The sequence below is a fragment of the Phaethon aethereus genome (assembly GCF_964289735.1).
Source record: "Phaethon aethereus genome assembly, chromosome: 7".
In the NCBI taxonomy this organism is placed as follows: domain Eukaryota; kingdom Metazoa; phylum Chordata; class Aves; order Phaethontiformes; family Phaethontidae; genus Phaethon; species Phaethon aethereus.
In genome coordinates this window covers 5,470,268-5,492,382 of record NC_138583.1, presented here as the reverse complement: position 1 = coordinate 5,492,382, position 22,115 = coordinate 5,470,268, and the positions used below count along the sequence as shown (strand labels likewise).

Genomic DNA, 22,115 nt, shown 5'->3' with positions numbered 1-22,115 from the left:
ACCCAGAAACTGCAAAAATACACTTGTACGTATCTTCTCATGTGCATTGCAAAGCTGTTCCAGGCTCCTCTTGAAAGTCTTCCACTGACACCTCATTAAACAGCTTATGAACCTTCCACTTTCTGTGTACGGTCCAAGTTTCATGATTGGCAATATGAATTGAACAGCTAAAAGCGTTCTTCGGATTTTTTTTTTTTTTTTCCTTCAGCTTGCTCAAATCTCTTCAAATTCCAAGGAGAATACGGGCAAAAACCTCCGTATGTTTAGCTGAGACTGCAGCTAAAGTGCTTTTATCAGTCTTTGTTATAGAAAGCAGAACATAAGCAAGCGCTTAGAAAAAGGACTGTACTTTTTGATGTTTCAGTGGTGAAACCATAACCCCTCTTGGCTGACTTTGAAGATGGTCAGGGTGCCCACGGTTCCTAGGAAGCACCGTTGCCGCCTTCTGAACCGTCTGCCCCGGTCCCTGATCTGTTACTCGGGTAATGATCGGAGAGCAGCCACCCTTTGGCCAACATTTCATCGTACAAGTCAGCAGGGACTTGCTTTCGTTTATACACACCCACACCTTTTATTCGTTTGCCGGTTGTGCATTGACAAGGTTTATCGTCCTGGAGCCCGGCCAGCGATGCAGCGTGTGCCGTATCGGCCTTTTGACTTGCAAACTGGAGGCGTTTTTTTAACAAAGGCAGGCTCTGTTCCTGGGACTACGGGCAAAACCCACCTCTCCAATGATTTTTGGAGTTACAGCAGGGCAAGGGGCTATCTGAGAGCGGGGGTTTGGGGTTTGGCTGGTTTCACTGTTGTTTTTATCATGGGCAGGATTGTTTGAGGCCAAATGTCGTGCTGAGTCACCGATCCCAGGCTTGAGCAAAGGGTGTGAGATGCAAACAAAAGATGTGGGTCTTGAAGGGCGAATAAGGTGCATTTTGTCTTTTGGAAAAATTATGCAAGGTAATATTTGTATAAAGTAAAGGCTTTAATTGTATTGCACGTTGGACTCGGCTCTGCTCCCAGAGCAGGACCTTTGTCCAGGCAACAGCTCTGAGAGCAGGATGGGAGGACCAGGAGCATCCACTTTGGGTGGGGATATGTGCATCTGGACCGCAGCTTTATCAGTCAGGCTTGGGCTGGAAGAAAGCAGCAGAAATGCTGCAGGTAGGTCTAGAAAGCTCAGGGTCTTTCTGACAGTCCTTGGTGCAGGGCTATCTGTGTGTTCACTGACCTTTTCTGCCGATCTCCTAAAGGCCTGGCTCAAACGCTCTGCAGATCATGGCTTTTGAAGACTCTGCACGGGATCTACCATCCCTGCACAGGCTTCCAACAATCCCGGTAGCCCCGGAGGTCGGGGAGGAAGTGTGGAAGTTACCGATTCTTAACGTGAACGCAAACACCGCTCGTTGAGCCATCGGGTGGCTTCGGGAGCAGAGGCTGTAACGCACGGTCTGCCTCGATGCTGGCAGAGATGCCAAACTCTCCGCTGGAAAACTGCAGCTCTGTGCTGCATCAGGCTGAAGCAGAGAGAGCGCAACCCAGAAGGACCCTCAGCACCACAGGCAATTCATAACGTCTTACTTTAAGCCACCACTTGCTGCTAAACCATCCTAATTGTGTCTAGAAATTTTGCCATTTCATTGTCTAGACAAAGTCTGGGATTCAGACAAAGAAAAGGATTATTCAATTATTTTCATGCGGTTTCGTAACAGGAACCTGTTTTGACGTATTGGCTCCGTTCAGAGTGAAAACAACAGGAAAATGGACACTCCTTTTAATCGGCTTCCCCATCCAGCCGGTCGTGCCCTGCAATTCTATTTGCAGAAATCACAGCACGAATGACAAGGTAAGGCGTTAGGGAAGTCAAACTCAAATTATTCATTTAGTTAAATAAATAAACAAGGAAAACCTGTAAGTGAGAGGAATGTGTTTGGATGTGAACGATGCCCATGGGACATGAGGAACATCTGGTAGACTGTAATTCACAGCGCTTATAGGCCATGCAATGTGATTTCCAGCCTGCACACTATTGCTACGTGTAAGGGATATTTGCAACTTTGTCTGAAAACTGAAGCGGCTGATATTTTAGAAGATGAACGCTCTAGGAGATTGCATTATGTATTACTGTCAGAAGCCGAAGAGGTGACGAGCTGTTCTGTTGCTGGCGGGGACCCGGGCTGGATTATTTGTTTCCCAGAAGCAGACTTCAGCACCGCGTGCAAAAGCAGCGGCACTTTTTATAATAGAATTATCCAGGAATATTTTTTAAGCTTTATAGAAGAGGTTTTAGTAGCAACTACAGGTTTATTGTGCGTACCTAAAAAAAATGCTATGCCACTGAGCACTTATACAGTTTTATATACGGAGCTCGGAAGTTTTCCACAGGCTCTTTTCTAGGTAACTTAAGAATAAATGCTGCCGCACTTCATCTGCTCCGATACCAGACGCCGATTTTCAATGCCGTCTGTCTCTGCTCTTGCCAGGGTGCAACAACCAACTCCGTGGCAGTTCTCTGCCGCTTTGAATGGGACATTTTCTACCCTGAGGAAAAGAGCCCTTTGTGGGACCGGAGTGCAGCACTGCGAGCTTGAAAGGGCCGATTTCATCTCGTAGGCATGAACGGCGTTGGCAGTTCACGATCGCTGCGTAAGACCCAACACTGACCCCCTTTCCCGGCTGTTATAATGCGAGGTAAATGCTCTGGTATCGCTGCATTGTGCCGCTGCAGCGCGTAGGGATGCTGCTTGGCCATGTTTCTGTGCGCTTAGCCAAAAACCCCAGCACCCAAGCAGCAGCTTCACATCTACGTGTTTTTGTCCCCGCTGTCTTAAATGGCGACAGCGGAGATTTGCGGATGCGCGCGTTGCTCCGGGCTCCCGCAGCCGTGTTAGGTGCTTGTTTGCGTAGCGGTGTATCGGGGGAGGGGGTGGGTGCGTGTGTGTGGAAAAAACCCCCGAAAAAACACCAAAAACCCCAAAACAACAACAACAACAAACCCCAACAAAAACAAAAAGAGAAAGAAAAAGCCGCAGCCGGGAGCGTTTCGGAGCTTCCCCGTTCGCTTCCCATGTTTGTGCTCCTGCGCCACGCCCGGGCCCCCACTCGCGTCCACCCCCCGCGCGCCCACCCGCGCCCGCTCCCGGAAGCGGCGGCGGGAGCGCTCCCGGGAAGGGGCGGGCGGGAGGCGGGCAGGGCAGGCAGCGGGCAGGCAGCGGGCGGCGGCAGGTGCTGCGGGGCGGGAGGATGGCGGCGGGGGACGCGGAGCAAGCGCGGTACTGCGGGCGGCTCTCCTACCTCTGCCTCAAGCTCACCCTCATCACCTACTCCACCACCTTCTGGGTGAGGGCGGCGGGTGCCCACGCGTGGGCGGTGGACGGAGAGCGGCAGCGCTTCCCCCAGCCTGAAGCTGGGCACGCGTGGGCCAGCGTGCGGCCGCCCGTCGGCGGTCCCGGGGGGCGTGAGTGGGGTGTGCGTGGGGTCTTGGCGGGGGGGAGGGTGGTCCCGTAATGCAGTCCCGCGGGGAGCGCCGTGCTTTCCCGGGAAGCGGGGTCCCTCCCGCACCAGGCACAGGGGTTTTGCAATAAATTAATGCTTCCGACACCCGTGTCTGTGGGTGTAGCTGCCCGGCCTTCCCCAGGGACTGACAAACTGGTTTTGGCGGCTGGGGACTTGCAGGGGTTGAAAGTTTGGCAGGTAAAAGCCATTTATGCGGGTATTAAAACGCTGCCTTTCCCCCTAGGGGAGCTGGGCAAATAAAGCCTTTGCCCTGCAAAGCCAGCCGCCGGTGCGGAGGAGAACAGCTCTTCTGAGCCGTGGCTAAGTGATACCGTGACGCTTTAAAACTTAAAGGTGTGTCACGCTTGCCCGTCCTCAACCGAGCGGCGGATGGAACCTGCGCGCTTTCCCCCGAAAGCGATGAAGTCCCAGCCTCCGGGTCCCGACTGTGGCCGCTCATGCCTCGAATGAGGCAGACGCCCCCGGGCTGGAAGGGGCCGTCGGGGCTCACTGGAAGGGCTGCGGTTTTTAGAGATGTTTTTCCAGGCTCTGGGATACTGGGGTGGTGTTTGTCTGGCTGTGCTGGCTCCAGGCTGTGCTGATGCGTGAAATGCTTAGGCGGGGTTTCTTTCTGGCCCTTTCCGTTTAAACGCCGCTTTAAGCGCTTGTTTTGCTGGTCTGTGGTTCTGTCTTAGTAGACGCGGTATTTACAAGGTGGGAGCGTAAAGCTTTTGGCGTGTCGCGTGGGAGAAGAGGTTTAGACCCACCAGGTCCGATAGTAGCTGTTTGATTAAAGCTATGATGCAAGGATGAACAAAAATTGAAATGCTTAGCGTTTGGGTGTAATTCAGGCTTTTTGGGGTCCTGGATTTTTTTTTGCCTTTCTTAGCAAACCAACCAACCGAGGAAAACCCTTGGTTTTAGACTCCCAAAGTTTCCTGCGTTACTCCACAGGAGTTATCCTGGAGGTGCGATTTTTGGAAAAGAGAGATGGGTTGCATTATTTTTCAACACCCCCCCCCCCTTTTTTTTTTTTTTTGGCAGCGCGTCCTTCATGAAGGACCGTCCACGTCGTCTACTCCGCGTTTTCCGTTGGCAGCAAGGGCTGTTGCTGGTGGGATATAAAAATTAATCTGCTAGCGGAAAAAGGGCCCTTCCTAAAGGTTTCTCTGAGCACCCGTGGAGGGCAAAGCCTCTTTGAAGCAGCCTAAGGATTTTATTCACTCTTTGCGGTTGCTCGCTCTGGATTTTCCACGCTCTGCCCTTGTTTATAACCAAGAGCTTCCATGTGCCGGCCGCAGAGGGAGGGCGGCAGGCACGGCGGGGGCCGTGGGAAGGGGAGAAGGGGAAGGATGGGAGCTGGCGGCGTTTGCTCTCGGGAAGGCTGGCGCCGGGCAGCGGACGCCGGACACACACCGTATTGTGCGAGGTACGGTGCGTGGGTTTCTCTCTCGAAATTTTCTTTTATTCTAGCTTAGTGAAGCAGATCTTATCAGCCGAAAATGTCAGCGCTCTGGTTCTGTTTTCAGCTGTGTTACTCTTACTGGCTTTTTTGTTTTTTTTTAATAAGTGGAAGTGGAAGTAAGTTTGGCTGTGGAATATCAGCTTGCTTAAACCTTGTGTGATTTGTGTTCTTTTGCTGCTTTTTGGGGCTTTGACGTACGGGGTGCTGAGGCCATTCAGTTGTTGTTTCTATTCCTCCAGTGCATTTACGAGCAGGAAAAACTGGGATTTGAGTCCCCGGGGTTGCTTAGGATCAGCAGGAACTAAATATCAGCCTTACCCAAAAGCAGAAAGGAAATGAAAGCATCGCTGGGAGCGCCAGCGGGGACGTTTGCCACAGGCCCTGTCGCTGCTGCGTCTTCCCATGTCACCAGGAGCTTTTTTAAAAACTAGTTATCCCTGTAACTTTTTCAGGCAACCGTTTTGCTGGTGAATGAGGCTGTAGCGTAATTTTTGTTGCCTGGCTGAAACATCATCAGAAAGTGCTGTTGTTGAGCAGGCACTTTATTTAAGAAATAAGTATTGTAAGTACAGAGTTAAGACCACTACTTAGAAATAAACGCTTTTCCTTTCTCTTGGGAAAGCAACTTCTGGGCGTGCAAAAGCCCCAGAAAAAGCCCCCGGTATTTGCCGGCGGATACTCATTTAATGCTAGTCAAGGCCAGTGAATTTTTCCTGCGGACGCAGTGTTAATTGCCAAATTGGGAGCTGTTGTGAAGGATGCAGGATGTAAACAGTACGTATATTTGTGGGCTACCTACGTAGAAGTTGCGTTTCCACCCCTGGTCACAGGAAGGGAGAGCAGAGCCCCGGAGAAGCGGCACGGGTGGAATGATTGCTAAGTTAGCAAAATAATTGCTGCTATTGGTTTGACCACGTTAAGGTTTCAAAAGATTTTTATTAAATGCTTAAAAAAGTAGAAGATAATGAAAGCATAAATCCTGCTTGTGAGGAACGAGGATTTTAGTTGTTTACTTAGGTTGGGTTTTTTTTTCCTCCCGTAATAGCTTTTTATGCTTTGAAGTCTGTATAAAACGTGGAACGTGTGCCTGTGTCTGCCATACTTGTATATATAAGTGTATATATATATATAAAATATGTCTATATTTTATTCGTTAGCTGGTGCTTTTCCCCCGGCATGGCGGCGATGCTGCCGAACGCGGCGTGAAGCCCTCCCGCGGCGCGTGCCCTCTGCACGCCGCGCTTTGTCGGTCCGGTTCGTGTGGGATCGCTCGCGGGAGTTTTATCACACGGGTATTTTGTAGCCCTCGTCTTGGGGAGCGGCGTGGTTTTAATGTCCGGTACCCCGAAGCCCTCCAGAGCAAGCGGCGAGAAGGTCCCCGTTTATCCCCCGTGGGCCACGAGATAGTTTTAATCCTGTAATTCGTCTGGGTGTGGTATTGGCCACCTCAGTCCTTGGGGCAGTGAAAGCTGTAATGGGTGGGAATTTTTTTTTTCTTGTTTTTTCTTTTTTTTGTTGTTTTGTTGGGGGTTGGTTGGTTGGTTGGTTGGTTTGTTGGGTTTTTTTGGCAAGCTGGTTTTGGAAAAGCAAAGGCAGGCCTGAAGCGTCTTGCACACTTAAAACACTAGAAGTAGTCTTGGAGGGTGCGTGAGCAAAATGCAGGTGGAAGGGGATGAAGATACATAGGTACATAAATATCCCTCTACGTGTCTAAACATCTCAAGCTCTTGAAGTGGGACTGCGTCTTGTATTTCTACTCACAGGCACCTTTGAATCTTTAAAACTAAAGACCGCCTTAAATTGAGTGTTTTGATGAGAAAACTATGGCTAAGAGACAACTCAGTAAATGTTCTAGTCTTGAAACAAGACACTTCTGAAATTCAGATAATCCCCATCAAGCTTTAATACCTGTGTTTTATCTCCAGTGTTTTCTTTTGGTTTGTTTTCTTTAAATTTTCTAAACAAAGAATCTACCAGGCAAAAGTTGAGCTTGTTAATGGTGCTTTACTGTTTGCAGGACAGTCTGTTGTGTTGTGTTACCTGCTGCTTTCTGAGCAGGGTAAACGCGGTCCAGACACAAAGGTATCGGGTTTTTAGTTTTGGGGTTTTTTTATGTATTTAAAAAAAAAAAAAAAAATAGAACTCCTGAGTCACGTATACATGTACAGTCACCAATGTTATATTCTGGAATTGTTTTGTGTGGTTCTAAGACTCCTCCCTTGATTTTTATATATATCTGTGTTTAAAAATTTCAAACGGAGTTGTTAATGTTGTCTTCTGCTCATAAAGTAATCTATAATTTATTACTCAAATCAATTAATTTTTTAAAGAATAAAGCTAACGCTGCAAATTGGCCATTTAGTAATAAAACCCCCTAATTACAGTTTTACGGTAGAAGCATATAAGTGGTAAATTTGGGTACCTGTTATCTGTCCACCATGTTTTCTCTTCTGCCTTCCATAACCAGTACAATTTCTGAATTTGTCAGAGGGCGAGCTACTCTGAATTTGGTCCTGTAAAATTTTAAGCTCCTTTTTAAATAGCTTTGGTATATTTATTTTTATGGGTGAACCCTTCGGAGATTTTTCTGTTTCTGAACGACAACTTGGTGGCATTCCTCACATGACGTCCTTTGGGGTTTTTATTCTTACCTGTAGAAAATCAAGAATTTTCAGTACGATGTTATTTATTTTAAGATGTATCCTAGAACATAAAAAAATATTTCATGATCTTGCAACTGAGTACATTGTGTGTCCGTCTAGACCTTTGTCTGGGATATACCATGTGAGATCAAAAAGCTGCTTGTGTTTAAGAAGCGTGCTCTCCTTGCTGTCGGTGTGCAGGGAGCAGCCTCGGGGTTACTGCCCAAATGTCGGCTCAGAAAAGGGGAATGCTGTTTATCAGACTGCCAAAATGATGGATTCGAATCCGGGCTCTTCCCTGAGGATGCACCTGGCTGTTGGGGTTGGCAGTAAAGTTTTTCCACGGCAATTTTCGTGATTGTTGTGTTGTGGGGTGGGTTTTTTTTGTTTGTTTTTTTTTGCTCCCCCCCAAATTCAGCGTAATTCCAAGCAACTTGCAGCACACCGTGGGTCTAATACCAAATGATCTTGACTTAGCCGTAATGATTTTGGTGATCTCAGATGAGTAATAAGCTCCATTTCAACCAGTGAGGTACGTTTCGATTTGTTGAACTTCCAGAATGTTAAAACATTATTAAATACGTTATTGAAATGAGCAAATCTCAGGGTTTTTTCTGACTCGTCTTTCTCCTGCTTTAGTCTTTGAGGTGCTTTTTTTTATCCGTACTTCTGATCCGAGGGTTTCATTGTTTATAGGTAATTCCGAAGTGAGTAGTCACGGGTTCGTGTGTACTGACAAAACGTCATCTCGGTGTTTACCGGGAGAAAGGGTAACATCTGTGCTTTTTTTTTCTGTTTCAGGTGATCGGAGCCCTTGTCCTCGCGATTGGGATATATGCAGAAGTTGAAAGACAGAAGTACAAAACTCTAGAAAGTGCCTTTCTAGCCCCAGCAATTATTTTAATACTTCTGGGCATTATAATGTTCCTCGTATCTTTCGTGGGCGTACTGGCTTCTTTAAGAGATAATTTATGCCTTCTTCAAGCAGTAAGTGTTGGGTTTTCTTTTTTTATTTATTCTTCATTTTTAAGGCTGGTTGCTCTTGCTTTTCAGCGCCACCTGAATCCAAACCCGTAACTATGTCTGCATTGAAAAATATTTTAATAAATATTTTAAAAAAAATTTATAAATATTTCAGTTTAATAAATTTTATTTAATAAATAAATTTATTTAATAAATTTATTTCATAAATAATATCTTATTTTAATAAATTTTATTTAAGAAATTAATTTATTAAATAAATTTAATAAATAATACTTTATTTTAATAAATTTTATTAATAAAAATTTAATAAAGTTGTGGACTTTAATTAAATCTGAAACTGCCTTACGGCAGCGGTTCCCTCCCCACGGTCGGCGGGCGTCCCTCCGTCGGGGAGCGGCGGTAATTTCACCTTGCCAGCGACAGGACGGGTGAGGGTCTGAGCGCGGCGCTGCGGAAAAACCCCAGCCTTCCGGCGGTTAAGGGCTTCGTGGAAAAAACGACCAGGAACGTGAATTATTACCGGCCGGCGCGCACCTTGTGCGAACTCGGCCGTTGACGGACCGTTTGACGCTAGCCTGGCGCCGCGCCGCCGGCCGCGTCGGAGGAGAGGGATTAGCGCTGCCCCTCGGCCGGGGGCATTCCCTAAAGCCGCCCGTCCCCGTGGCGGGAGGCGAGCGGTGGTCCCTGGTGGTTCTCCACGCGCTTCTCCTGTCAACCCAGAGAAGGAAACCCCCGGTCGGGCTGACGTCTGTCAGGCGGTGGCCGGGGTCTGTCTGCCTGTTACGCAGGCCAAAGCAAGAGGTAGCGGCGGGTTTTGAAACGAGGGCTGGAGTTTGCTTTCGCTCTGAGCGCGGTGGTGTGTCCTCCTCTGATGCCGAGGACGTCTTCTGTTCCCCTTGTGGTAGCAAACCCGGTAGGGTGTTTAAACGAAGAAAGTCCCCGATCTCTGCTCCTCCGGCTGGTTCCAGATGTAGCAGGAGAAAGGATATCTGTCTGGTGAATTCGTGACACCGATACCGGGTATTGAGAGCACAGAAATTAAACCAGCTTTCGGGGCGGAGCATTAGGAAAATATTAGGAAAAACGTCTTCACCGAGAGGGTGCTCAAGCATTGGCACAGGCTGCCCAGGGAGGTGGTGGAGTCACCATCACTGGAGGTGTTCAAGAAATGTGTGGATGTTGGTGCTTTGGGACAGGGTTTAGGGGGCACGGTGGCACTGGATTAATGGTTGGACTTGATGATCTTGAAGGTCCTTTCCAACCTTAGTGATTCTGTGTTTCTGTGATTGGAGATCATTTTCAGATGAGAGATCCTAAACCTGCTTTCCTGACAAAGTTCACCGTCAAGAAGCAGACCTAAATTCACTTAACAGCCATCTTTCATGCCCAAAGAATCCTTTGGGTTGGAAAAACATTTCGAGCGCTGGCGCGTCGCAGCTGCCTCATGGTGTTGCTAACGGGTTTCTTCATATTACTCATAGTTTGCGTGCGCTTTGATAAGCAGTCACAGATGCATGTGCCGTGGTCGTGTGTGAGCGAGCACGTATACATACACGCAGACGAATAAATAAATTGAGAGCTTGCAGGTATAATTTTTCTTGCCACTGGGCAGAGTAAGTCCTGTTAGCGTCCGTCGTGCAGCCTCAGCTCGGCTTGATAAATGCACCTCTTAGTTTTGAGTCCGTTCCAAGCAGAACAGTATCGTGTTTGCCGATTGGGCAAAGCCCAGGATGACTCAAGCGAGGAAGAAAGGCTTTCTTGTGACGCGAGCGGTTTTATAAGAACAAAACCGTAATTTTACGTCTGTCTTTAAAATGACACCTCCGATGCAGAAAGCCGAGTGCGCTGGCAATTGACTGTTACGGGCTTAAGGACGCTAATTGAAAGCGTAATTGGGGTTTCTTCTGTTTAAGGTCTCACTTTGCTGTTGTTTTTCTGCAGTTCATGTACATTCTTGGTATCTGCTTGCTGATTGAGCTGACTGGTGGAGTGGTGGCCCTGATCTTCAGAAACCAGGTGAGCCGCTTGCCTTCAGGTGGTGATCACCAAGAACGTTACTCGCAATCCGTGATGTTACGGCTATAACATGGCTGAGCAAACAAAAGGTGTTAAAATTGTCACCTGAGCGCTAGCTGGTGGAGCCTGAAGGCAGGTCCAGGCTTTTTCAGGGCCTTCCAGGTTCGGGGATGGCTGGGACTGGCCGCCTGTTCTGGAGAAGAATTCCAGATGAAAGAATTTGGTGAAAATCTGGTAACTAAGACTCTGCAATAGAGGCAAAACGAGCTTCCAGCTCGTCACGTATTACGCAGTCCTTTCTTCTCATTTGCCTTCTGGGTCTCCGGCTGCAGGTTTGAGAAGTTCGCAGCTGGATTTGGAGACTTGGTTATTTTTTAGTGGCCAAAATGTTTTGCCTTACCTAAAGAGCAGCTCTTACGTCTGTCAGCCACCTAACTGATTTCTGTAGGAGACACCACCATTTACAAGCATGCTGGAACTGTATAAAAACCTTACTTTTTCTAAACAGAAAGCAGCAAACTATTTTCTTCTGTTAGAAATGTTTTAAAACATAAATGTGTTCACTATGGCAAGTACTAGACTTCTATGCTTTGATTATTTTTTTTCCTAATCTGGCAAAATATAAGCATTAAAAGGAGATGCTGAATAATAAGACCTCTTCCCTCCCCACCCCAACCCTACTGATCTCTTTTCCACAAAAAGAAGTCATACATACTATATGTTACATATGTTATTAAAAAAAACTTTTAAAAAGATTTTTTTAAAAAAATAACAACTCATTATTATTTTGAAGCCGTGTTGTCTTCTCCCTAGCTAGTGTTTTCTTACTCCATGCTGGACCAGAGCTGTGAACTTGACTTGTGAGAGCAGAGGATGAGTTATCTTAACTTCTAGAAGACCTCGTTGGCTGTTGCCGTAGCTGTCGCCTTGGCCTCGTGCAAGGATTTATTCTGAATTGTGGTGGGAGTGCCAGGCTCATCCGAAGGGAGCAGATCAGACTGCCTGGTCTAGGAGCGTGGGCATCACGGGATGCAGAGAATTTCGTTGACAGAAAATTAAGTAGATGCCAAAGATGGTATTTGCTGAGAGGGCGAGGAAGAATTGCTGCTGACCTTCAGACAAAGAAAACGTATTGTTGGGGTTCTGTGCGGTTTTCCCGACGCATGTATTGGGTGTGTGAGCAGGACAGCTATGGTGAGGAACGGGTTGGTTGGTTTGTTTTACGAGGTTACCGGAGAAGTTGGGGTTAGTATGGGGAGGAGAAGGGAAGTACTTAATAAAACCTTAGGGTAATAGCCTCCATTTAAATGCTGATTGTTTTGCATGTCTCATTGGTTTTTCGCATTTCTTTCTCTGTTTCCTTCTCAACCCCCCCAGGGCTCGGTTCTGGGGCCGGTCTTGTTTAATATCTTTATCAATGATCTGGATGAGGGGATCGAGTGCTCCCTCAGTAAGTTTGCAGACAACACCGGGTTGGGTGGGAGTGTTGATCTGCTGGAGGGCAGGAGGGCTCTGCAGAGGCATCTGGACAGGCTGGATCGATGGGCCGAGGTCAACTGTATGAGGTTTAATAAGGCCAAGTGCCGGATCCTGCCCTTGGGTCACAACAGCCCCACACAACGCTACAGGCTCGGGGAGGAGCGGCTGGAGAGCTGCCCGGCGGAAAGGGACCTGGGGGTGCTGGTCGACAGCCGGCTGAACATGAGCCGGCAGTGTGCCCAGGTGGCCAAGGCGGCCAACAGCGTCCTGGCCTGTATCAGACATGGTGTGGCCAGCAGGAGCAGGGCAGGGATCGTGCCCCTGGACTGGACGCTGGTGAGGCTGCACCTCGAATCCTGTGTTTGGTGTTGGGCCCCTCACTACAAGAAGGACGTTGAGATGCTGGAGCGTGTCCAGAGAAGGGCAACGAAGATGGTGAGGAGTCTGGAGCACAAGTCTGATGAGGAGCGGCTGAGGGAACTGGGGGTGTTCAGTCTGGAGAAGAGGAGGCCAAGGGGAGCCCTCATCGCTCTCTACAACTACCTGAAAGGGGGTTGTGGTGAGGTGGGTGTTGGTCTCTTCTCCCAAGTAACCAGCGATAGGACGAGAGGAAATGGCCTCAAGTTGTGCCAGGGGAGGTTCAGACTGGAGATTAGGAAAAATGTCTTTACTGAGAGGGTGGTCAGGCATTGGCACAGGCTGCCCAGGGAGGTGGTGGAGTCACCATCACTGGAGGTGTTCAAAAAACATGTGGACGTGGTGCTTCAGGACGTGGTTTAGTGGGCACGGTGGTGTTGGGTTGGTGTTTGGACTTGATGATCTTAAAGGTCTTTTCCAACCTTAGTGATTCTGTGATTCTGTAAATGAGGTGATACAGGTAGCGTGAGAGTTGTTGGTATTTGCTGCTGTTCGTTCTTTCCCGGTCACGATAGTCCTGCAAAATCCCGTGATATTTCTAATCATCGACACGATAATCGTTTTTGTTCTGTTCTGCTTTGAAATGTTGCAGTTTGTAATACTGAGAAAATGGGTAGGCATATGTCAGGTTTCTTTCTGACCTGCGAGGATTTAATTTTGTTCATTTTAGCAGCTGTGTTGAAAGGAAAGTTGTTGCATTCTGGTTATGTTTAGTCTCAATTTTTGCTATGCCGTGATGGTGCTGGATGGTGAAAATTAAATACTCTTTTTTTGCCTCATCTTCTGAACTTTAAAAGCATTTTGTTGATTTGATTTCTAATGCTTGAAGCTGAGGAGGTACCATTTTATATCTGCCACCACTCCATTGCCATATCTCTCAAAACCATGACTGTAAAACACCCAGATACGAGATCTTTTACACTTTTTTTTCTGCTTAAGGTGGAATAAAGCTCATTATCTGGCAATTCTGGATTCCTTGCAAAATAAAATTCATGGCAAATAAAGTTCATGGAAGACGGTGAGCAGGGAGACGGTCGGCTCTTGTTGCCCGGGGAGTGGCGCGGACCACGGCGCCAAGTCCCACCGCCCACACCCGCCATTCCGTCTCCCAAACGATGCCGGGGATCCCCAGTGGCCAGTGGGAGGGATCCTGCCTGGGGATAGTGGGACCATCTCTGGGAGACGCTTGGAGAGCCTCGGAGACGCAGCACCTCGCTGGGGTTGGCACTTCTCAGCACAAAACCAGCAGTGAGGCCGCTTCCTTAAAAGAGAGCGGATGGTCAGTCCCTGCAGGACTGTGCTAGGATTTATTTTTAGTTGGTATTTGTTTTTTCTTCAAAATAAAATTAACCAAACCCCTTTCCTTTTGTGCTCATCACTTGTACTTGCCCCTTTAACCTGCTCTTTTAATTTTGTTTTGCCGTGTGTGACCCGTGAATCTTGTTTGACTTTTGCCTTCTAGACAATCAACTTTTTGAACGATAATATTAGAAGAGGAATTGAGAATTACTACGATGATTTGGACTTCAAGAACATCATGGATTCTGTTCAAAAGCGGGTTGGTTGGTTTTGTTTTTTGTTTTGTGTGGGTTGTTTGGGGTTTTTTTTCCCTCCTGGGACTAACTCAGTGCCGAGATGTGGTAGGTCCTGGGTGACAGCTTTGAGTTTTTCCAGTCACGTGGTAATCAAATTCTTATTGGCGAGGGAGACGAGATCTCACGCGTCACCTCTTACGGCGTCGCCCGCCGCGGGCAGGACTCCTCCAGCATCCCGGCCGGCATTTGAAGCCCTCTAAATCACCGCAAGAAGCGGGGCCAAGATGCAGCTTTTGCCTTGGTAGGCATGATGCAGATGCTCAAGGCCAGATCCTGCAAACATTTAGGCTTATACGAGCCCCACAGCTGGAATTCAGTTCTTGGGCTCAGCGTTTCTGCTGGCTGGTCCGAAACATTCCAAAGCTCCTCATTAACAGGAGGCACTGGATGAAGAGAAATTAGGTGGCACTTGAGCTGCTTGAACCTGGGCCGTTGTATTTTCACTTGAGGGCACGTGGCAAGCTCTTTAACAAGGTGGCTATTCCAAGGAAGCATATATACCTGTAATTAAAATTCAGAAATTGTGTTGAGCCCAGCTGAGCGTTACTTAATGGCACGTGTAGTTGACTCACAGCCTGTTTTGTGGTTTTTTGGGGGGTTTTTTTGGTGGGTTTTGTTTTTTTTTTTAAAGCTGGTGTGTTGAAACATTTATTAGATTATTGAAGACTTCTGCCGTACAGTTCGGAGACTACAGAAAAAGCAGAAAATGTTCAGAAATGTGCTGTCAGGGCCCATGTGGTGTCAGTGACCGTGCCAAATAATGATTTTTTTTTTTTTTTAAAAAAAAAAAGTTAACTTAGGAAGTGGTACGTGTATTTTATGACATCGTTATGGAGATGGCAGCCTGCTTTGAAAAACAGAGTTAGCATGGAAAGTCTGTCAAAAGCCAGCCATCCTGAGGAAATTTTGTCATTCGACTTCATAATGCTTTAAAGTTTCCATGCACTGCCCATAATTATGTGCCTGTACAGCGAATATACATTTTAGTGATTAAACAAACTGCTGCTTTTCCCTGTGTTTAAAATATAAAGCGAATATTTGTGTTAAGTCAGTGTAAATGTGGAGTGTTTGTTTGCCAAATCTCAGGTCTACTAAATTACACCCAAAATATTTTGGTGAGGGGTTTGTTTTTTTTTTTTTTAATGCCTGATAGCAACACTTTTGTCTTTTGGACTCCTGGAGAAATCTAGTCACAATCCTTAAAAAAATTGAAGCAGCGTATTACGGCTTGAGATGGAGTGAATGTAAAAACATTGCTTAATGATGTCCAGGCCTGAAAAGACAATTTTTCAATTCGGAAAAGATGGGAGGTGGAACTTAGCACCAAATCCTTCGATCTGGCACCCTGGAGTAGCTCGACGAGCGACAGGGGAACGCTACCTATATCTTAAGTTGTATCTATCATATAGATTCATACGTGCCGTGCTGATAAAGTGACAGAACTGCTGGGTAGCTCAAGTGCTCCTAAAATTGCTTTGTTCCCTAGTTATTAGGAGGGTTTCTGTGAAGGTAACGTAATTTTTTCCCCTTTGCCTTTTGTGTCGCTTTTTTTTTTTTCCCCCCTCCTTCTTTCCCCCAGTTTAAGTGCTGCGGCGGGGAAGATTACAGAGATTGGTCGCAAAACGCGTACCACAGCTGCGCGGCGCCGGGACCGCTGGCCTGCGGGGTGCCCTACACTTGCTGCGTCACGAATAAGGTGGGTCGGAGCCCCGGCTGCTCGGCGTCGCCGTGCTCCCTTGAGAAAATCTGGGGGAAGAAGCGAGGGAAACGGGTCCCTCCTGCAAACGGCAGCTATGGATCCGTGGGTCTTGACACCTGGAAGAGGAGAAGATGATGAGCTAGACGTACGGTCCGTGTCACTGTCCCGCGACGCCGTCCTAGGCGCGTGGAAGGGGTCTCGGGAGCTCCTCTAACCTCGTGGCTTGCCCGCAGCAGGGCTGCTTAAAATTAAGTTTTGCTGGTGTTTCCCCCGGGGCTTGCTGAGCATCGCCTCCGCGGGTGGGGGTTGAAATGATGTGCGCCATCACATCATCTGTGATGCCGCCTGCGTCAAAAACCAAACAGAATGAGCCCATCGTCCAGAAAAAGCCAGAAACGTGGGCAAAATGACCTCGGTGCATCCTCGTGGGTGCAGGTCTGGGCTGGAGCTGCTGCTCTGCCCTAACCTGTGCTTGAAAACTGCCCACCTTGCTGCCCGGTGAGACTCTCCCTGGAAGGACGCCTGTCAGCTGGAGTCTGGACCAGTTTCTCAATCTACAATGGACTGGCATTAACTGGTGCTGGCAGTACTGGGAGCAGGCGTGAACTTCCCTGTAAACGGACCGTGCGTTTTGTATAAATCTTAGCAGTTTTAATTCATCGCTCTTCATTTGAGGGATGGATGTAATGCTGAATTTGATAAAGAACCATTCCTCAGCTTAAAACCAGTTAGTAGTTTAAAGAACCTCAACGGAAAACCAGTAAAAGGCCATCCCTGCCTCACTGGGTTTTGGTCTTCAGCCTGACCACGAGGCAGAGAAATCGGGTATGTGTAAGAGCAGACGCAGCAGAGCTGGTGATGGATAGCCCGTTACGTGCTGCCCTTTCAAGGTCTGCCTTAAGCACGGGTGTTTAATTAAAAAGAAAGGGGGGAAAAAAAGCGGTAATTTTACTAGTAATCCTGCTGGGTGTTGCTGAGAAATGGGTGTAGTACGAAGGTGTTTATTATGCGTGCTTACACATCTTTTGTGCATGAGAAAGGGTCTGTTTAAAGCTGTGCTGAACTTTGATTTATTCTCAGAAACCAAAGCTAAACAGTTATGTTTTAAGTCTTAGGTGTTTGAGAATAAGAAAGTTGTGTATATGAAAATAATATCTGCTGATCCACAGCGGCACTGAGCAGAAGAGCTCAGGATTTTGCCCGCAGCTGATGGTAAAGGAAGATAGAGCTGGCTAGTAAAGACCAATCTGGCTTTTTAGTGGTCATTCAAAGTACCGCGTGTTTTTCTGTAGCCCTCATTTCTTTGCGGAAGTCTTATTTTAAAAGGTTCGTTCGTGTGTGTGGAAATACAGCAGTAGTGTGAAGGCGAATATTAAAATCATATATAAGTTTATGTATATTAATATATATATAAATCCGTGACTAATAACGCCAGGTGCCTTTTCAGCACTTTCATCAAACACGTTGTGGATTTCAAATGCAACCTGTCAGGCAGGAAGGCCCTAAAACAGGAACTTCTCTGAGGAAAACAGGGATTATATTCTCCGTATGCTTCGTTGGCAGCTGGGGAGCGGGGCATGAGACTACTTGCTGCCTATTTTTCCTATATTAGGAAAAATGTCTTTACGGGGAGAGTGGTCAAGCATCGGAACAGGCTGCCCAGGGGGGTGGTGGAGTCACCATCGCTGGAGGTGTTCAAAAAAACGTGTGGACGTGGCACTTCAGGACGTGGTTTAATGGGCACGGTGGTGTTGGGTTGGTGGTTGGACCTGATGATCTTGGAGGTCTTTTCCAACCTTAATGATTCTCTGATTCTAAAGGCAGCCTGCGAAGTGTTAAGCTGAGGGAAGTTAAGCAACTTTAAGAGAAGCCCCAAAATAACAAGCAACCTTCTCGCTTAAGGGTAGGCTCTTCAGCAAGGCGCTACAGTACGTTAGGGCTTGTGGCTCTGCCGCCCCGGGACGCCGCTGATGTGCCTTGTGAAGTCCACGCGGCACGGGCGCGCATTCGGCAGGACGACACCAACGCCGTGGCTGTAGGGCCAGCTGCCTTGGAGGGGAAAAAAAAAACCAAACCATGACCAGAAGATGCATAAATCTTCTCTGTTTGACAGATACTTCCAAATACAGGCTGGTTTCTGTCCTGGAGAGCTGCAGATATGGCTTGTGATTACTCATTCACTTTGTAGTCATGGAAAACTCCTGCTAATGCTGGAGGTTGGGTTCTGATCCTCTGAAAAAGCCCTGTGCTAAGATGAGCCAGGCTCATACTGGGGGGCTCTGAAGGGACTATTTTCAAGTCAAAGTATTTATTAAATACTTACACTAGCGTAGCAGATAAAAATTAGTCCCCAAATGCCTATAAACCTCTGTTTCTAATACATTTGTCTCTGCTGTGTGCATTTTCTTGTGCTGTGATGTCCCGTTAGCAAATGTTGGGTTTAAAATTAAACGTGAGACTGTTCCTTGCTGGCAAATATTCCGCGGGTGGCCACGTGTTTACCTGTTAGGCTCAAGTGTTTTGTAAATGTGAGATCATTCACAGCAGACGCAGCAAGTCTTGCAAACCTCGACTTCCAAGAGTTTATTACCTGCTCACAGGTTCGCAGGTGGGTGCCCCTCACCTTTTCCCAGCAGCCCTGGACATAGTCAGAGCTTTTTCTTTCGGGAACGCGCTGAACCTCGTTTGTCTTCAAGGTGAGAGCCCGGCTTTTTGGGCTTGTAAAAGAACTTGACCCTGGCTGGTGTTTCTGCCGTTTTGTAACATCCAGCTTCCTTCCACCTTTCGCAAACATCCCTCTTCCTTCTTGGGGAGGTGACCTGGGGACCCCAGCCTGCCGCTCAGAGGCCACCAGCGTTTAGAAATCTCATCTCTACAACCTTGTCTTAATTTAGTGGGAGAGTATATCAATACACAAGAGTTTGCTCTGCCTTATTTCCCTCGTTTGCATGTTCTCATTTTCCTCCATGTCTTTGTTCCTTTGATGCCGGGTGGGTTCTAACGTTGGGTGACTTGCAAGTGAAGGACAATGTTTTCACGTTAGCTTTGCGGGGCCGGGTAGAGCTTCAGGACGCAAGCGAAATATTAAATGGCTACAGAAGGTGATGAATGGAACCACTCAGTCTTTTTTAAAATGTATGACTTTTATATTAACGTATATTACGACATATGGAAATACATTAAATTTGCTTTTGTAAAATGCTCAGCTAAGCATTCATAGCACTGGATGTTTTTTGGGTTTCAGATATTTCTGAGCTTCAGTTTGTCATCGTGATGGCCTGATGGCTGTGTTAACCCCTGGTTTTCTTAATAAGATGCGTTAAGTTATTAAGGCCCTAAAATGAACCCCAGCTGTTCGTTCTGTGGAAACAGCTGTGGCTTACAGCTCTGTTGTCGCTAGCTTTGGCTTCTGACGCCACGCTGGTTTTGCTGGATAGATACAGTTCAAAACATCTTGTGTCGTGACACGCTGGCAACACTGATATTTCTCAAATCACGTAGAGCCGTATCTACATCTGACCCTGGAGATGCTGGGGGGAAATCGGTGTTGGACCGGCGAGTAACCCCCCTGTTGTTGCTTTTATATGAGCTGGGTGAACACAAGAACAGTGAAAATAATTTTTTTGTGATTTTTTTTTTTTTCCCTGTTATCATTTATATTTGTTGTTTTCTTTTCAGACAGACATTGTCAACACTATGTGTGGATACAAAACCATTGACAAAGAGGTAACGTAACCGGCATCCATCCTGTTGTGGCAAAGGGTTGTGCTTCTCTGCCATTTCTTCGTCAGTTATAAAACTTTCTTCTGAGTACTTAGATCTACCAGGCAGTTAAATCAGCAATTAAAACTATTTGATCTGGAATAGCTTTCGTGTATTAACAAAATTAATCTTCTTTGATTGTGGTATCTTCCCTTCCTTCTATCTTCCACAATTCCTCTTGGACGTGCACGAAGCATTCCTTCCCAGAGCTCGCCCCCCCGTACGCTAAGCGCACAGTTAGTACGAAGAAAGACCCTTCAACACTTTTAAGCGGTGACTTGAGTTGGGGAAAGCTTTTAACACCTGAAAGCCAAAGTTTCTCCCTGAGTAAAATCGATTACGCTACAGCCAACGTAGCTGATTCTAAGTATTTTGTATCCCAGGAGCGGCTGTTGTATTTTTAAGACCATAATGGTTGTTCCTGGAGGAGGTTGGAAGAGGAGCCTTCTCCTCCCTGCAGGAGCGGGATGTGGCTGCCTCCTCTGGTTTTCCCTCTTGGGAATAGCCTCAGCGGCTCCAGAGTAGAGACTGCCGGCTCAAGGCACTAATTACAGAGTGATTAAGCGGGGAAATTGGTAATTGGATCTGCTGCAAGGTCTCCACTCCTAGCATCGGAGTGCTGGCGCGGGGGCTTGGTCTCCCCAGCTCATTTGAGGCGCACAATGCCAGCTTCAGTTGTTGGTTTTTGGGATGACCGGTTATCTTTACATGTGACCCATCTTCATTTAGATGCGTTGATTTATGGCTTAATGACCTAAACGCTCCAGCCTGGCTCTGACGCCCAGAGCACTTAAGCATATGCTTAACTTCGCCCCATTCATCCGCGCCGGGCTCTCTGCAGCCTCGAGTGCTTTCTGTATTATGGGTTGGGGTCACGCTGCAGCGCAGCTTGCAGGACGGAATCTGAAATCCTCTTGTTCCTGCCCTTTTTAAGAGCCTATTGCAAAGCGCTCGGTCCGCGATTTATATTTTGCCGCTGCTGTCCTTTCAACTTGGAAGCAGAGATGAAAGCTAAAAGAGAGACTTCTCTGCTTTCCGAGTGGTCTAGAAGGAGAATTGGATGCGTTTCTTTTAGAAAAGTAGTTGCAAAACAAACAAACAAACAAAACCCACCAACTTTTAAAAAAATAAAATCACTTATTCAGGTGTTGGAACGACTTAAAACCAGATGGACGATTAGTGATGAGGTCTGTCTCAAATTCAGTGGGTTTAAAGAGACGGGAAGGAAGACCACGTTTACCTCCCGGGAATTTGAATTACCGCGTGTTAACTGCGTCGCGCGGCTGCCGGTTTGAACGTCTGCTCTGTTATCTTGCAGCGCTTGAGCGTTCAGCACGTTATCTATGTCCGGGGGTGCACGAATGCAGTGCTTATTTGGTTTTTGGACAACTACAGCATCATGGCTGGCGTGCTGCTCGGCATATTGCTGCCCCAGGTGAGAAGGGGCCGGTGCGTTATCCGTTACCGGGAGTATCTGATTCGTCGCTACGGTATGCGGTGTCCCATTTGACTATATTTAATTACCGGTTTTTACTTAAATGTGACGTAGCTGCTGAGCTGAGGTAATTTAGTAGCATTACTGTGATATACTGCGGGGCTTGGTGGGTTAATTTGGTTCGCTTGGGTGGTTTTGAGTCCTCTCCTCCCCGCAGCTGCGCCCGGTAAGACGTTCTCATGCTCCGAGGCCCGGGGGTGGGAATTAGCTGCATCAGCTCCTCGCAAAAATGATCCGTTTATGCCCCTCTATGCAAAGAGTAACCATGTGAGATTGTATATATACCGCATACCTGCCCGCATATCCGACGTACGTGTATGTAACTCGTAAAAACGGCCGCGAGACGCGCTGGGCGGGCGGTACGTGATCCCTGACCGGAGATGCCCCTTCCTTTCGCAGTTCCTGGGGGTGTTGTTATCCTTGCTTTACATAACGCGGGTGGAAGACATCATCACCGAGCACAAGCTGAGCGAAAGGCTGTTTGAAGAAGCGCGGCAGAGAGCCGCCCCCGAGCTTGCTGGAGCCGGCTGCTGCATGTGTTACCCGGGGTGACCTCGGAAACCTCCGATACGGCTAAAAAAAGGCAAATCCGCCTGTTCCGGTTCGCGCTGGCTGTTACAGACCGCGGGTGTAATGAATCGGCCGGCGGCGGGTCGGCGGCGCGCCGATACCTCCGTAGCCTCGTCGCTCTTGGCGCGTCCGCAACCGAAGACGCGCCAGAAGGGCTCGGTGCCGCCGACGATGCTGCTGCGGTATCGCGACGCTGCCGGAAGGCGGGCTTGTGAATCACCGAACCTTTACGGAATGATTGCCGAGTGATCGCGGCTGGGAAAACTCTTCTGGGAAGATTTGAAGGTAGATTTCTAGGAAGAGCCTTTGCGTCTTGGGATGTCCTATTGGAATGTTTGTCCTTTCCGACTTTATTTTCTTACTCCTTCCAAAAAAGAGTTCTTAGCGATCTACGTGGTGAACATTAAACGGGGATTTAATAATTTTTTTATGCTAATCTTGGTGAATTTACTGACAATAATGGATTTCATTGCTCAGTCTTTTGTGCCTTTTAATAATGGGG

At 47.5% G+C, this 22,115-nt stretch overlaps 1 protein-coding gene across 1 annotated transcript; it reads left to right on the top strand.

Annotated features, from left to right (window-relative positions):
• Positions 1–2,654: 2,654 nt before the first annotated feature.
• Positions 2,655–21,678, top strand: TSPAN15 (tetraspanin 15). The gene is made up of 8 exons (XM_082002581.1): positions 2,655–3,333; positions 8,398–8,583; positions 10,522–10,596; positions 13,955–14,050; positions 15,667–15,783; positions 19,465–19,512; positions 20,867–20,983; positions 21,443–21,678. The coding sequence occupies exons 1-8, from the start codon at positions 3,238–3,240 to the stop codon at positions 21,593–21,595; spliced, it is 888 nt and encodes a 295-aa protein (XP_081858707.1). The 5' UTR covers positions 2,655–3,237; the 3' UTR covers positions 21,596–21,678.
• The last annotated feature ends 437 nt before the right edge of the window (positions 21,679–22,115 follow it).